Source organism: Vicugna pacos, chromosome 1 (assembly GCF_048564905.1).
Source record: "Vicugna pacos chromosome 1, VicPac4, whole genome shotgun sequence".
Lineage (NCBI taxonomy): Eukaryota > Metazoa > Chordata > Mammalia > Artiodactyla > Camelidae > Vicugna > Vicugna pacos.
This window is the reverse complement of record NC_132987.1, coordinates 21,000,457-21,017,439: the sequence shown is the minus strand read 5'-3', so window position 1 is coordinate 21,017,439 and position 16,983 is coordinate 21,000,457. Positions and strand designations below refer to the sequence as shown.

The 16,983-nt window shown below is 33.2% G+C and overlaps 1 protein-coding gene across 1 annotated transcript in view; it reads left to right on the top strand.

The window, feature by feature from the left end:
* ATR (ATR checkpoint kinase) overlaps nt 1–16,983 on the top strand; it is an 83,398-nt gene that overhangs the window by 14,363 nt on the left and 52,052 nt on the right. Inside the window, exons 8-21 of the mRNA XM_006202771.4 lie at nt 426–578; nt 1,167–1,359; nt 1,589–1,851; nt 2,767–2,957; nt 3,049–3,149; nt 3,346–3,517; nt 4,134–4,304; nt 5,955–6,149; nt 7,420–7,605; nt 10,251–10,343; nt 12,119–12,249; nt 13,651–13,794; nt 15,748–15,841; nt 16,820–16,945. Of these exons, the coding sequence (XP_006202833.2) occupies nt 426–578; nt 1,167–1,359; nt 1,589–1,851; nt 2,767–2,957; nt 3,049–3,149; nt 3,346–3,517; nt 4,134–4,304; nt 5,955–6,149; nt 7,420–7,605; nt 10,251–10,343; nt 12,119–12,249; nt 13,651–13,794; nt 15,748–15,841; nt 16,820–16,945 (2,213 nt within the window). The remainder of the gene's footprint in view (nt 1–425; nt 579–1,166; nt 1,360–1,588; nt 1,852–2,766; nt 2,958–3,048; nt 3,150–3,345; nt 3,518–4,133; nt 4,305–5,954; nt 6,150–7,419; nt 7,606–10,250; nt 10,344–12,118; nt 12,250–13,650; nt 13,795–15,747; nt 15,842–16,819; nt 16,946–16,983) is intronic.

Sequence of the window (16,983 nt, the reverse complement as noted above, 5' to 3'; positions counted from 1 at the left end):
GAAACAGTTTTTCTCTTTTGCCAAAGGCATAAATGCACAAATGTTCGGAATACCCTAAAGTTTTTTGTTTCAGTTCTGTTGAGCTCATCAGTAACTTATAAGTTCCAAATTTATTTGTATCATATTTTGATTGATTATTACATTTTAATCAGTAGACATTATAACTTTAAAATTTTTGGTTTGAGAATCTGAAGAATGCTATGATCCTTCTAAAAATGTATAAATGTGTATTTTTATAAAGTTATATTTAATCCTTTTACTCAAATTCATAGACCTCAGAACATCATCACTGTGTTAACCTCTGTTTATTCAGTGTTTGCTACAATTCCACTTGATGTGTAGAACATCTTTTTTTCTGAAAGAAGACATAGGTAAATATGATTACGGAAAAGGTATAATTAAGCACCTGTTCTGTGTTTCTGTAGTAAAAACTTCATTTGAAGATCATATCCTGGAAGATTTATGTGGAATGCTCTCACTTCCATGGATTTATTCCCATTCTGATGATGACTCTTTAAAGTTGACCACATTTGCCACCAATCTTTTAACATTAAGCCAGAAGATTTCAGATAGCTACTGTAAGTCATTACAAAATTCTGTATGTATGGTGTTTTGTTTTAACTTGTCTCTATATATGACTTCTAACACTTAATCATTTCTACTTTTTCATTAATTACAAGAGAAGGTACATTTTTTAATAATTCAAAAAGTAGTTAGACATGTGAAAAGTAATACATTGTAGGATTTGTACATCCTCAACTCTGTTCTGCCACATTGTTCTCAAAGATTTCATTCTAGTTCACATTCCTGTTAGCAGAATATGTGAGTTCCTATTGTTTCACATTCTCACCGGCACTTGGCATTGTCAGACTTTAAAATTTTTGCTATCTTAAGAAAAGAGAATGCCAAAAACATAATTATCTTAAAAAAAAATTTTTTTAGTATCTAATGGGTGTGATTTTTTCCAGTTGGATTTCCCAGATTACTTAGTAAGATTGTGCACAGATGTTTTTCATTGTACATGCTGTATTTTTGGAAAGGGAGCTTTCAATTAAATACTATGTGTTTTAAATGTTACTTGACTTCACAACAAAGAATAAATATATAAGTATATATATATAAAATTAACACTTAGAAACCTTGTTTAATACACTTAATTTTTTCAGCACCACAGGCACAGTCACGATGTGTATTTCTTCTAACTCTGTTTCCAAGAAGAATATACCTTGAATGGAGAACAGCAGTTTACAGCTGGGCCCTGCAGAGCTCCCATGAAGTAATCCGGACAAGTTGTATAAATGGATTTTTTATCTTATTACAGCAGCAGAATTCTTGTAACAGAGTTCCCAAAATTCTTATGTATGTATTAATATTTTAATTTGATTATATAACTTGATTGACTAGATATCATATATGTAAATTTATGTTTGTTGCTGGGTATATAGAGCAAATGTTGGTTTTAGTTTTAGAATTAAAAATTTTTTCCTCCTGTCCTTTGTCTTACCAGTACTTTTGCCCCAAATTAAGCAAGACTATCTAGACCACAAAACTAAGCAAGAAGACTTAGTACATCTTTTTTTCCCCCCAGAGATAAAGTCAAAGATGACTCTGACATTGTCAAGAAAGAATTTGCCACCATACTTGGTCAGCTTGTCTGTACACTTCATGGCATGTTTTATTTGACAAGTTCTTTAATAGAACCTTTCTCTGAACATGGACATACTGACCTCCTCTGTAAGGGCCTAAAAGTCACTTCTCAACATGAATGTTCATCTTCTCGACTAAAAGCTTCTGTTTGCAAGCCATTCCTTTTCCTACTAAAAAAAAAAATACCTAGTCCAGTGAAACTTGGTGAGTGATTTGTTATGATTTATTTAATATTTTAAAAACTATTTAAGCTCTTTTTAAAAAATCAGTGATAAAATTAGCCTGAAGCCTTAAAAATTAGACTTGCTTGGTAGATTCATTGCTCAGGTGTTGATAAATGGGATGTCTGGTATTAGACTGTATCACAGAACTAACAAGGGAAGTAACTTTTAGATTTCTTAAATGCTTTTGTGGTTTGACAGCATAATGGAGGCATACATTATGTTTGGTTCAGTATCATGAGGTTTAATACCCTGTGTCCTCTTTAGTGATCCCAGAGACCTTCTTAATGTGTCCCCCGCCACTACTTTGGACCTTCAGAACTTTAAATAGTTAGATGCTTTGCCCAACTGAAAGGTGTAGGTTGTATCTTCTTGGCCACTTTCCAGTGGTAATGGTATTTGAATTTGTTGGGAGCATGAGAAATATAGATACTTGGAAGATTTCATTTGTTTAGATAATAAGTGAAAACTTGTTCTTAAGTTTTCAAAACAATATAGTTTAGGTGCTTTCTAGGACTCCCTAAATCTAGTAATGTAAGACTAAGATGGCCCTTAGTTCAGAGCTCTTTAGATTAGTGAAACGCACTTTTAAGCCTATCTCAGTAACAAAATGATCTGCAAAATCCTAAGTGACTAGTCATTTTATAACTTAAAAAAATTCTAGAATTTATTTTAGATTTAAATTATGTATAACTTTTATTAAGTATAAAGTAAATTTAAATTTTTAAGTATCTGTTTTAATCCTCCACAATTCTGTGTGCTTTACAAGTTTAAGCACTACTGACTTTATAAGGCAACTTAGAATTCTTTGTAGTATATTATTTATTGACAATATTTTTATAGTAGAACTTTTATACTTAATATGTTAAATTAGGTATTATATGCTCTTGCCCTTTAGCTTTCATAGATAATCTGTGTCATCTTTGTAAGCACCTTGATTTTAGAGAAGATGAAACAGATGTAAAAACAGTTCTTGGAACTTTTTTAAATTTAATGGAAGATCCAGACAAGAATGTGAGAGTGGCTTTTAGTGGAAATATCAAGCATATTTTGGAATCCTTGGATGCTGAAGATGGATTTATAAAAGAGGTTGATAATTTTTACTTTAAATGTTATTTTCATGTGTTTTCATAAACCTAGCTCTAAAATTTTCTCTAACTAGTTAATTTTATTGTTCTAGCTTTTTGTATTAAGAATGAAAGAAGCATATACACATGCTCAGATCTCAAGAAATAATGAGTTGAAGGATACTTTGATTCTTACAACAGGGGATATTGGAAGGTATATTTGGCAGCTTTGGTATACTTCCTTACTTATTTTGTCCATTCTCCTTTTTTGTTTGTCTGGTGTTAGACGTGGTGACATGAAAGATGTAATATTATAGAAGAAATGTGTTATCAGCCTGCATTTATTTGTGGTTTTCCATTTATTTTTGAGACAATGATGATAACCTTTTTTTTTTTTTTAAAAACTTTAGGGCAGCCAAAGGAGATTTGGTACCTTTTGCACTCTTGCACTTACTGCATTGTTTATTATCCAAGTCAGCATCTGTCTCTGGAGCAGCATACACAGAAATTAGAGCTCTGGTTGCAGCTAAAAGTGTTAAACTGCAAAACTTTTTCAGCCAGTATAAGAAACCCATCTGTCAGGTGAGAGTCAGCATTGGCCTTGACTGTAAAAAACAGCATTACTTTGCATGAGTTAAAAAAATATATATGTATATTTTACTTTTCTTGCTTTAAAATAGGTTTTTTTTTAATGATGTATTTTGTTTATCGGAAAGAACCTAAATCTTGTCATTTTTGTATTTTAGCATCTTGGTCTGAAGATGTAAGTTATAAATAGGAGAGGGGGAAATTATCTTATAATTTTTATGTTCTATTATTAATCTATTAAGAGATGCCTTTCTTTATTAGTCTTTCTTTTAATGATAATTTCCATTACACCTTGATATTATGAGTAAGGCACTTTGTTTTTTAAAAGATTGATTTAATTTGTGGCTGAAAAGTTAGAATATGTTAAAATACAGGCTCTGTTAGTGGTGTAATCCTTAGCAAGATATTCAACTTTCTTAACTAAGCCTAGTTACTTCATCTGTAGAAGAGAGATTATACACAATCTACCTCATTAAGGTTGTTTTAAAATTTAAATCAACTAGTTCAGATAGTATGTTTAGAACACTGTCTCATACCGTCCTTCATTAACTTGCAACATATTAGTTAAAATTTCTTCCTAGTGTGAAAACTAACAAATCATTTGCTCTAGTTTTTGGTAGAATCCCTCCACTCCAGTCAGATGACAGCACTTCCTAGTACTCCATGCCAGAATGCTGAGATGCGAAAGCAAGATGTGGCTCACCAGAGAGAAATGGCTTTAAATACCTTGTCTGAAATTGCCAATGTTTTTGACTTTCCTGATCTTAATCGTTTCCTTACTGTAAGTTGCAAAGTATAATGGACTTAATTGAAGTTTTCAATTCAATGTTTCATGTTTATTCCATTCTAGATTATTTTAAAAAGAAAATCTGGACACAACATTGTAAACTGACTATACTTCAATAAAAATATTTTAAAAAATAAAGAAAATCTGGCAAGTACAGTGAGGAATATACAGACTGTAGATTTTCAAATTTACCTGTTTTTTTTTAGTTTTGATATGATAACGTTGCTAATGTTATAAAAGTTAAATTCATGTTGATTTGAGTCATTGCTCTAGATAGTTAGCTATCCTGGAAGGTTAATACTGATCGATTAATGTTAATTAATTCAGTTTACTGAGCCACACGTCTTTAGTGCTATGATTGGGTCCATCGGTATTGCAAAATCTAATATGATAATATCTATCCTTAAGGAATTGGAATAATATAGTATAAAAACTAGTGCTATAGATGATCTCCTGTGAAATCAGATGACAGTTTGTAATATGGAGGGTTTGGGAAGCCTTTGAAAAGTTGTTAGTGGGGCTGAGCCTTAAAAGATGGATGAAGTAGATGATCTTCATAAGTTTTCCCAAAGGCAAAGTTTATCATTATTCTTAGTTAATAAATTATAATAACGATTCATGCAGAATTTTCCCCTACAGTATTATTGTATTTTAACACACTTAAATTGCTTGTAAATTGGACAAATCCTGGAAGGAAATATGATAGCATACACTAAGGACCACAAAGTTATTTTTGCCTTTTCATCCACTCTGGAAGCCCCAAAGCACAGACGTTTATTACAACATTTTCCAAGTAGCAAATAAAACCCTGGGAAGAAAATAAATGTCTAATATTTAGGTCATAGAATATTATGTACCTTAACATAATAATTATACTTTGTAGAGACTACCTTGTTATGTTGTAAGCCTTACAGGATTAATATTAAGTTGAAAGGCATAACAGAAATAAGGTTTAAGTGTCTCTGAGGGCAGGGCCCAAGTCTTGTTCACTGTCATATCTCCAGTGCCTAGTATAGTTGACTGACATATAGTAGTTGTTTCATTAGATCCACGGATAAATGAAGGGCCAACTGTTTCATGTTTGGAATTTTGTATATATTTTATGAACAAGATCTTAAAGGAATTAGGATCAAAATCAAAATAGATTTCTTGCCATATTGGGATGGCAGATACGTTAAGATTTTCTTTAATATTGTAGCATCAAATTTTAATTTAAAAAACTGAAAATACTGTTTTTATGGCTACTTTTGCTTGTTGTCTAAATATTGATTAGCTCTATTTCAGGCTTGAAACCTCTGCCTTAGAGCATGAGTATGTTTTAACACGTACTCATGAGGAATTATTTTCTTTACTACTATACATTAGCTATTTATTGTCTGTCTCTCTCCGTCTACAATGTAAATTCTGTACCACCAGGGACCTTATCTGTTTTTTTCATTGCTATATCTGCAGTACCTGCCTGACTCATAGTAAATGCTCTGTATATATCTGTTGAATGGATAAGTGGTAAATCTGAATGCAAATATGTCGTACGTGAACTCCAAATTTGTGTGGCATTTAAAAATATTTTTGCATATAGCTTATGTGAATATTTTGTCATCTGGACAGGTGTACTTTTTGTTAATTGGTGTTTTTGTTTTTCAGAGGACACTGCAAGTTCTGCTACCTGACCTTGCTGCCAAAGCAAGCCCTGCAGCTTCCGCTCTCATTCGAACTTTAGGAAAACAATTAAATGTCAATCGTAGAGAAATTTTAATAAATAACTTCAAGTATATTTTTTCCCATTTGGTCTGTTCCTGTTCCAAGGATGAATTAGAACGTGCCCTTCATTATCTAAAGGTAATTGAATATTTGTATATATTTCAGTCTTTTGTTTGAATTAGCATTATAGGAAAGCTGTTGTGACATTCTTATAGGAAGTAGAATGGGTAATTTATAGTCTATCCTAGGGTAATTTAAGTTCAAATGGAATTATGTAAATAAGCTTTGTCTTGGGCCAAGAGGAGAGTATTAAATAGAATTATTATTTTATTTTGTTCATTGATTATTTTACCTTAATGGCATGTGATAGTCATCCAGTCATGAATCAGATTCTCAGCTAATTTCATTTTAGAATTTATTAATTGATTGGAGCTCTAAATTGACTAATAACATGCAGGTAATTGTATCTATAGGAAGAGATATTATCCTTCAGCTGTACTGTAATTTGTTAGCATTGAGTTTAGTTACTTAGTTCTGATTATAATTTGGCCCAGTTTCTTGCTAGTTTTTAAATGTAAAGTTTCAAAATCTCTTTTTGGTGTCATAGTAGGAACAGTATCTGAGGAATAATAGACTACACAGGAACAGGAGAACTTGTGAGATATGCCTGTATAAAGGAACTATTTTTTCTGATGTTAATTTATTTCATGTGTTTCATGATTTGCCAGCAGTAGATCTCTTTCCACACGAATTTTTGAATATTCAGTATATTTATTCATTTTGAGAAAGAAAATCTGTATTGTAAAGGTGAAATGATAATACCATTCCAGTGCTTACTACATGTCAGAAACTTTGCTAAATGGTTTTTGTGGATCACTTTATCTGCGTAACTACTCACAGTTACCCAGTGAGATAAAGGTACTATTATTTTTCCATTTTATAGAGGCAAAAACTAAGGCAGAGAGAGGTCAAATTAGGTTACTTGTCCAAGTCACAGCACGACTAATAAGTGACAAAGGTGGAATTTAAATACCAGCAGTCTGGCCAGAAAGACTATGTGCTAAGTCACTGTGCTGTATTTCCCCCCAGGGGTTACATGAATAATGAGTAGATGACCTTTTAAGACTTTATAGAAAACTTGACTCCCTTTTTTAAGTTTAATTTCAGAATGAAGTCTGATCACTTCTCTTCATTACCTCTAGCCAGCCCATGGTAGACCTACCAGAAGAGAACAAGATTAGAATCCTTTTCCAATGCCTTTTTTATATCATTAGTAATTCTTGTCACTTGATGTAGAGCTCATGATTAACTAATAAGTACATTAAAATCAGTATACTTATTTCCAAGGTGTCAGCATGGAGAAAAAAGTAAACCTTTTTTCTTTTGTTTAAATGTGTCTTTGGGTTAGAATGAAACAGAAATTGAACTGGGGAGCCTGTTGAGACAAGATTTCCAAGGATTGCATAATGAATTATTGCTGCGTATTGGAGAACACTATCAGCAGGTTTTCAATGGTTTGTCAATACTTGCCTCATTTGCATCTAGTGATGATCCATATCAGGGCCCGAGAGATATCACATCACCTGAGCTAATGGTAAGGAATATGTTGTATGGGTTTTTTTGTTTTTCTCCTTCTTTGTAGTTTAATTATGAAATTGGAGAAACAGGTGTTTTATGTGTTATCCAAATGCTAAAGATGTATTTAAATTTTAAATTGGGATTTTTTTGTTTTTGAAAAGGCTGATGAGTTAAATTACATGGTCACAGCATACCTATTAGTGTTGGAAAATATGCATTTTCAAATGATTTTAGATTTTATTTTTTACACTGAGTAAAACTTAATTTTTCTTCACTACTTTTAAAGTGTAGATTGAAATACATTTCATTCAAAAGACAGAGGAAAAGGGATCTTGAGTGATGAAATATGGTTAGCCTCCTAGGCATGTAACAAGGTAGAAAAGGGCAGAGAATGGATCTGAGGCTGAGAGAGGATGGCAAACAGAGACTGTCCATCTTCCTCCGTGTCATCTCTACTTGCCTGTCCTTTAAGCATCTCAAACAAGTCCCAACATTACATGTCCTTTAGAAATCTTTATTTTCCCTCCATAACCTGCTTTTCCTGTAGTCTTACCTTCTCAGGAAACAGTATGAATATCTACCTAGTTGCTAAAATCAAAACCTGGGAGATATTCATGAGCCCTCCATTTCCTACATCCTTTATAATTAAGTATCAAAAAGTCCTTTCAAGTCTATCCCCCAAATATATCTTTCCATTTCTCTGTCATACAAGTGAGCATCATCTTTCTCCAGGACAACTATAAAAGCCTCCTAACTATTCTCCTCTTTTGTTCTTCCTTTTCCTACATCTTTAATCAATTACTTATACAGCATTTGAAGTACTCTTCTTACAACTTCTTACAAACTCATATCATTCCCTTGGTTAAATTCTACAATTTTCATTGCTCTTAAAATCTGTAAGACTATAAGAGATCTGCATACCTTTCCACCCTCATGTTGTGCAACTCTTACCTTCCTTTCTCCCTGTGTTTCAGCGTTGTTTTGTTTGTGTTTCTTAAACATGTCAAGTTTTTTCCTGCATCACAGCCTTTGCACTAGGTAGTCTTTTTACTTGGAATATTCTACTGGATCTTTCTCATTTTAAAATCTTGGAGTTTCCTGATGACCACATCTAAATTCCCTCATCCCAGTTCTTCTATATTGTATGATTATACTTATTTCTTTATGGCACTTATTACCTTATTTACATATTTACTAATTTAATGTCTATGTGTCTTAATATCAGTTTCCCATGTAAGCTGGTAGGGAGAGAGTGACTTCACTTATCTTGCATTCCTGCCCCTGGCACAGTATTCTAGGCAGATGTACTAAATATTTGGTGAGTGGCCGATGAATGGACTACGTCTAAATGTAAGAGCTATAAAATTAGAATGTTGACACAGATTATGTGAGTATCATCTATCTCTGCTTTTCATTTAAGAAGCATAGACTAGAACCATGCAATTAGTGAATTGTGGCTTATTAATCCAAATCAGAAGTCTGTAAATTAAATGTAATTTTAGGCTTTGGAAAAACAGCTGATTACCTGTGCTTGGCAAGAGAAAAAAGTTTATCCCAGCATCTAATCTGTAGACTGTGTTGGACACCTAACTTCTTCTCTACTGTGTATTAGTGCACACCATTCTACCCTGCACCCCCTCAACCTAGCCGTGTGTGTAAACGAGAGTTAGTTAAATCTGGTGTCTCAATGTTAAACAGCGCAACTTTCTTCTGGAATTGGAAAATACTTTTAATCACTACTCCCCAGCCTTCCCCTCACCTTTTTTTGGTTCTTTTTTCTTACTTATATATAAAGATTTTAAAAGAGGATAATTCTTTGCAGAGGATTCACATTCCCAGTTTATAATATTAACTCAAGTTTAACACTTGAATATTGTAAGTGCTTAATGCATGTTATCTTATTTAATCTCTACAACAACTCTATGCAATTGATGCTTTCATTGTTCCCATCTTATAGACTCAGAGGAGCTAAATAACTTATCCAGCATCACACGCTGGGAAGTGTCAAAATTGGGATCCAAAGTCAGGTTTGGCTTACTTAAAGCCCATACCCTCTCCTCTAGGACCGTCTTTCAAGAAAGAATTAACCCTGTCTACTTCAGGAGACCCAAAGTACCATGGTCAGTGATACCTCACCTGTAATTGTTGATGCACATGGCTTTTATCTCTTTATTGCTGTTACCTCAGGTTATTGACCCCTGTTTCAGACTATCATTCTGGCAGACTGCCTGTTCTTAGTAAGTACTTTTTTTTCCCCCCACTGTAGCTCTAAATGCTCTAGACAAGGGTGTTCACTTGTCTTTTTCTGTTCTCTTCTCCTTTTTCTGTTATCCTCTCCACTCTAGATCCAGACATGAGGCAGATCCTGAGGATTGCACCATAGCTCAACTCTGGATTTCAAAAGTTTATGATTTAGTCACTGTATACAGTACTGTTTAATCATGTTTTATCATGGTGATTGTAAATCAGTTTCACCAATTTTTGAAATATTACATGTCAAAATACATACTTTGGGAGAAACTTAATTCACAAAGTGTTTATTTCCAATATTCTAATACAGTTAGATAAAATAGAAATGATGTTAAATAAATTGTCAATTTATGAAATTTGATCTGTATAAAATCTGTATATAATACTTTTAATGGTTTTCTTTCCCCTTAGGCTGATTATTTGCAACCCAAGTTGTTGGGCATTTTGGCCTTTTTTAATATGCAGTTACTGAGCTCCAGTGTTGGCATTGAAGATAAAAAAATGGTAGGTAGTGATTATTCAGTTGCAAAATGCCGGAATAAAATTCATATAGAATATGCAGGAGACATGACTTCTGCTTCTGGCTGCAAACATTCAAAGATAAAAAATAATCAAACATATGATATATTCTGTATTCCTGAACAACTTGCATAAGCTTTGGAGGAGTCTGAAAAGAATTACATCTTTTATAGTTCTTTTGTTTATAAGGGACAGAAAACACACCCAGACTGGCTTAGAGGAATTGGTTGTCTCTGTAACTAGAAGCATAAGAATAATATAGCTTTGGGCATAACTTGATTTTGGACACAGTGTTCTCAGAATTAATCTCTTAGCTCAAATGCCCTTGGATTGGTAGCCCCAATAGCTTTAGGCTCACATCACCACAACATTTAGCTCAGTGGGAAAAAGAGACCAGCAATCCTTGATAGCTCAAAAAGAAGTTGCATTATTGAATTCATTGGTCCAAAGTGGTCTGATGTGGGTCATGGCCATCGTATTTTTGAATGCCAAGAATGGTAGGTTACAGAAAGTATAGTAACTTCAGTATTTGTCAGTTTGTGTTTGAATGCATTTGGCACAATGAAGTTTCATTATGTTTGCTGTCACAGTTGGTTACCATTGGAAATTTTTGGCGATTGGGATAGAATTTTTTTTTACTTAAATAATATATTTATTTAACCGCATACATCCCGAATATTATCTCAACATGTAATCGATATAAAAATGATCAGTGATGTTTGCATTCTTTCTTCGACATCTGGTGTGTATTTTACATTTAGAACACGTTTAACTTACACTGCCCACATTTCAAGCACTCAGTTGCCACATGCTGGTTAGGGGCTACCATACGGATCAGCGCAGCAGTGGCGGTTTTTCAAAGCCAAGAGCCTAGACCCACTCGGACAGTATAGACAAAGCACTTCCTTCAGAACTGGGATAAAATTTTAAATACTGATTAAATTTATATTTTTACTGCTTTCCACTCTGTAGTCAGTAAATTTGTAGTAAAGCTTCCAGGAAATGGAAGCTTTTATTTCTGTCTGACTCCCCTTTTCTTAAGAACCTTAAGGAAACAAGAAAGATAGGATACAGTATTAGTCTCTAAAGATTTCATCAACAAATACTTGGGTTTTTTGGTGAATTTAATCCCCCAAACAACTTCTATGTACATGAAATCTTTCCTATTATCTCAAGTGAGAGAATAACCTCAAATCTAAGAAAACCAGCGTTTTAGACCATAAAGAGCTTGCATGTTTTGGCACGTAGTTAAGGTTGACTGGAGTTTCTTTACCCCTTCATTAAAATCTAGAGCTGTTGATAAAAGTCTGATTCTGTGTTCCACACCAATAAAATATGTATATTGTTTTCTGAGTATGTCACCAGTTACATTTTTGTTTTATTAAGTTAGAACATGTTGAATTTAGCACCATTAGGACAGAAATACATGTGCTACATAGCAGTTTGGGGTGGTTATGAAGAAGACTAAACAATAGATATTATATTCTTAGTAAGTTTTAAAATTACTGCTTAAGAGGACTACCAGGATCAAAATAACAAATCACTTTAAAGGAAAAAGCAGAATTCAACTTGTATTTTTCAAGTCTGTAATTCTTATGTAAGCAGTTGGGCAAAATGAACTGACTACCATTTATTAGATCTTGTGTTGCCAGAGAGTAGATGCTACTCTGAGATTAGGGTGGGAAGCACTTGTCTTTGGGGCTCATCTGCTCCCACCAGCTTGTTTCCAGGCTTTATTTTAAAGCCTACATGCTTTACAGGCCTTGAACAGTTTGATGTCTTTGATGAAATTGATGGGACCCAAACATGTCAGTTCTGTGAGGGTGAAAATGATGACCACGCTGAGAACTGGCCTTCGATTCAAGGATGATTTTCCTGAATTGTGCTGCAGGTAAATGACTACCAGAGTTCATTAGACATTTTGCATTTCCCAATAGCTAGCACTGCCTTGAATTCTTAGCTTTTTGAGGGAAATTGTTTTCAAACCAGAAATAATTAAGATGGAAAGTCTGTGTATTGAAAAGGGAATGTGTTGACTTCTTTAAAAACATTTTGGTATGAAATCTTTTAATATACTGGGAAATAGAGAAAATAATAGAATGAACCCCCACATACCCAATTCCCAACCTCAGTAGTTATCAGCATTGTTAATCTTATTTTATTTAAACTTTCCAGCGCTACGTTTTTATTGGTATTTGGAATATTTTAAAGAAAATTCTGGTATCACATCATTGTGCTTGTAAATACCTCAGATGTATCTAATGGATAAAGGGCACTGAAAAAAATATATAACTATCATGAATTATTTTGCTTAGCAGAATTAATAGGAATTCCTAAATAAAATCTAAAATTCAGATTTCCCCAGTTGTCTCAAAGATGTTTTTCCCAAAGTAGTTGGTTTGTTTGAATTAGAATCCAGATAAGGTACACATGTCGCACATTTGGTTGTTTGGTCCCGTAAGCAACTCTAATAAATAGATTCATCCCTGAAGTCCCTTCCCCACACTTCTTTCAGACCTTTGAGATTTTGGCATGTATGATTTGACTGACTGATAATTTAATTTAATTTCACTGTTACTGCTATCAGTAAGACTACTGAATGCAGTTTAAGTTCTTGAAGGTTCTTTTTGTTCTTGACGATATTTTATTAGAGATGTACAGTCAGAATAATATGTTTAAAGTCATGTGAAGTTATTCTTTTCTGTGTGCATGCGCCATCAGCTTGATATTGCTAGGTTCAGTTATTTCAGTTTGTTTAAAATTTTTAGAGGTGGCTTTTTCCTTTTATTTTATTTAATTTAAAAATCATACAAAATATTGACATCGTCCCAAATTCAAATATGTGTAACAGGTTACACGCACAGAATCTGGCCTTCATTCCTGAATTCCTACAAATAGCTGTATCTGTTTTCATTAATTTTTGTATAATTCCTCCCTATATAAAAGTATAAGCAAATACACACACACCTAGATACCTTTTTTTTTTATATTAACCCTGCCCCAAAAGGCAACATATTATAAGGGCTGTTTTTCACTTTGTGTGTGTGTGTGTGTGTATGTATTTTGTCTTTTTTTATTTTTCTTTTTGTTTTTACTTTACCCTGCTTTTTTTTGACTTACAGAAATCACTCTTTGTGAGTATACAGCATTGATCTTTATTCCAGTTGTACAACTGTCTTGTAATCTTATTGTTTGTGTGTATCATTGTTTGTTCAGCTAGTAACTAACTAGTAGAGCTTTACAAATAATAAAAATAATGCGACTTTTAACTTTTATTTGTTTTTTCACATAGAGCGTGGGACTGCTTTGTCCGTTGCCTGGATCACGCTTATCTAGGCTCTCTTCTCAGTCACGTAATAGTAGCTTTGTTACCTCTCATACACATCCAGCCTAAAGAAACTGCAGCTATATTTCACTACCTCATAATTGAAAACAGGTATTGTAAATAAAATTAATAAAGGTAGCAACTTTTTATTACTGTATTTTTATGTCTCAAGGTGTTAAGATTACTGTTGGTAATGTGGGACTGTTCACATTCTTTTTAGAGTCCTTCAGTAAACAAAAATAAATGACATGCTTTAAGTCAATACATACCAAACTGATGATGATCTTTCAGTCGTGACATGACCTTTTTTATAATTATATCTTAAACTTAGTAATTCAGTAACTCAGAATTGTTTTTTAATCAATTTTAAAAGAGATGAGGCCAAATTTACCTTTCTTCTTACAGTTGAAAAAGACAGTTGAATGGCATGAGAAAAGTTAGAAGGGCTAATCACTTACTTTCTACAGCTCACCTTAGTTGATATCCGTGTTACTTCATTGTGTTAACCTTTTAACCAACCTCCCTTCCTTCAAGCTTTTATTGCATTTCTTCATATTGTTCATATTTTAAAGCATCTCTTTGTCTGAAACATTCCAGCATACAGAAACATCCTGTGGTTCTCTATTTCCTAACTGATAAATTCCAAATTGTTTATCTTGATAGTCAAGGCTTTCCAAAATCTGGCCACATTTTATTTCTTAAAATCCTTTCCTAAAACAGATCCTATGTTGCAGCCAATCCAGACTGCTAATACAAGAATATACATTACACCTTTCCATTTTTATTTTTCACTCAGGCTGCTTTCTAGCCTGGAATGTTTTTCTATACATTTGCTTTTTTTCCCCATTTTTGTACATACTATTGTATATCATAGTTTCTTTGCTTCTGAAAAATTAGAATTTACATACAATTTATTTACTTACTTACCCATATACTATTGCTATTCCCATTGATCAGTTTCAATAACTGTCCAGTCAGGGAGAAAGTACAGAAGAAAAGGTTAATGGAGTTTTTTCCAATTAAAATACTTTTATTTTTGATATTTTGTACATGATGAAATAATATAATCACTGATCTAATTCACTTTTCAAATACTTTTTGGATTATTATGCAAATAGTATATATCTTTGCTGTCTATTGTAGAGGAATCATTTTTCTATCTTTTTCATATAATAAAGAAATTCTCTTTCATTCTATTAAATAGAAGATCTTAAGCTCTCTGAGTGAAGGATTTATTTTAGCTTTCTTTATTGTTACATCTCCAATGTCTAGCAAATAGTAGCACATAGTAGTTACTTAATACATATTTGTTGCATGAGTTAATGAAAACTGGAATTTAGAAACACTTTTATTTGGACCAAAAATAATTAGGAGTATTACATTGAAGCAAATTTAAAATTGTAGCCTCAATAAGGATCATTTATGTATTTTTCTCTAACATTCTTTGTGAGAATTTGTGTTTTGGAGTTGGATTTGGCTATCTGTTGCTTTTTTACGCACTCATAATTTTGCAATCTGGGCTGGGTTCAGCTTTCTTTGACTGTTCTTACCAGGGGTCACTGCGGTCAGCCATCAGGTAGACTTGGCTGGGCTTCTCATTCTTTCCATATCGTCTCAGAGCTTCTTTCTCTCTCTCCATGTAGTCTGTCCATGTTGGTGGCCAGACTTACATGGTGACTCAGGACTCTCATGAGTATAAAACAGAAGCTGCCAGACCTTTTTAACACTTAGGCCTCCAATAAGCCCAACATCTCTTCTCCCATATTCTGTTTTTAAAGTACATCACACACCTAGCCCACATTGAAGAGGAAGTGACCATACATGGCCGTGTATTCCAAGAAGTAGAGTTTATTTAGGGCCACCAGTGTAGCACACTGCTGTTTCTTAGATTTGATTTGTCACTATTAACTGAGCATTCTAGACATGGTTAGGAAGATTACTTTGCATGTCAATAATCAACTAGCAGTTTTAAATGTGAATTAAGTTGGCCTTAGTTTCATCCTCTGCTTTATATTTTTTTAATGTTCATATTCTGCAAATAATTCTTTTTCTTCCATCTATTAGGGATGCTGTGCAAGATTTTCTTCATGAAATATATTTTTTACCTGATCATCCAGAATTAAAAAAGATAAAAGCAGTTCTACAGGAATACAGAAAGGTATTTAACTTCTTATATATGGTTTAGATGATTGATACAAAATTGTTCCCAAGTTCTAATACACTGAGTAGAGATTCTTTAAAATCATGTCTAGGGATTTCATAGTCACATTCTGATGGCTGGTTCCTGATGACTAGATAAGCCTATCATGAATCCGAGACTTTTAGAAGGAAGTTTTAGCATCTAGATCAAAGATGAAATAGTATTAGATAGAACAGAGAGCAAAGAATACAGTTCTTGTGACTTTGCTACACAGATCAATATGTTCTTACTTACTATCCCCAAAAGAAGTGACCATAGCCACATACCATAAAGGCCAGAAAAAAAAAAAAAAGCTGTGGGAGGATTCTAATTATTTTATACTACAAACCGTGGTATGGAAATGTCAGGTCTGACTCATTCTGAGCTTTAGAAGGGGAGTAATCTGTTATTTACACGATCCTGAATTTCAGTGAACTCTCTGAAATTATAAAAGTAGCGGTGATTCCATAGAATTTTAGGGCAGAAAGTGGGATACCTGACCTTGGGTCAGAGTAGTAGATGTATTTACCAAATAGATCCCAAGACTGGTTCTGAAGACTTTATTTCCTTTTTTACTGGATAAATCATCAGTCATTAGAAAGTAAGTAGTCCAAATAAGGAGTGAATTATCTGCATAAGCTGTAGACCTCATTTAAGGCTATTATGTAGTCCTTTCTTTGTAAGTTAAGGATTTATTTTGAATAAGTAAATTCTTACTTAGTTGGGATAAAATTTTTCTCCATCACTAAAGATTTTAGAATGAAATCCCTTTCTTTGAGGATTATTAAAAGTTCATACGCTATACAAAGAAGACATGAAAATTGTTTTTTAAAACTGCTTTCAACTGGGGTACAGTTTAACTACTTTAATAGTAGCTATGTAGAGAATCCAGGCCTTCTGAAATGGTTCTTAAAGTGGTTAATTGATAAGGTGTATCTCTCTGTGCTCTTTATATAGGAGACCTCTGAGAGTACGGATCTTCAGACGACTCTTCAGCTATCCATGAAAGCAATTCAACATGAAAATGTAGATGTTCGTATTCATGCTCTTACGAGTTTGAAGGAAACCTTGTATAAAAATCAGGTATATTACAATATAATTTTAAAGCTATGGAAAAGAAA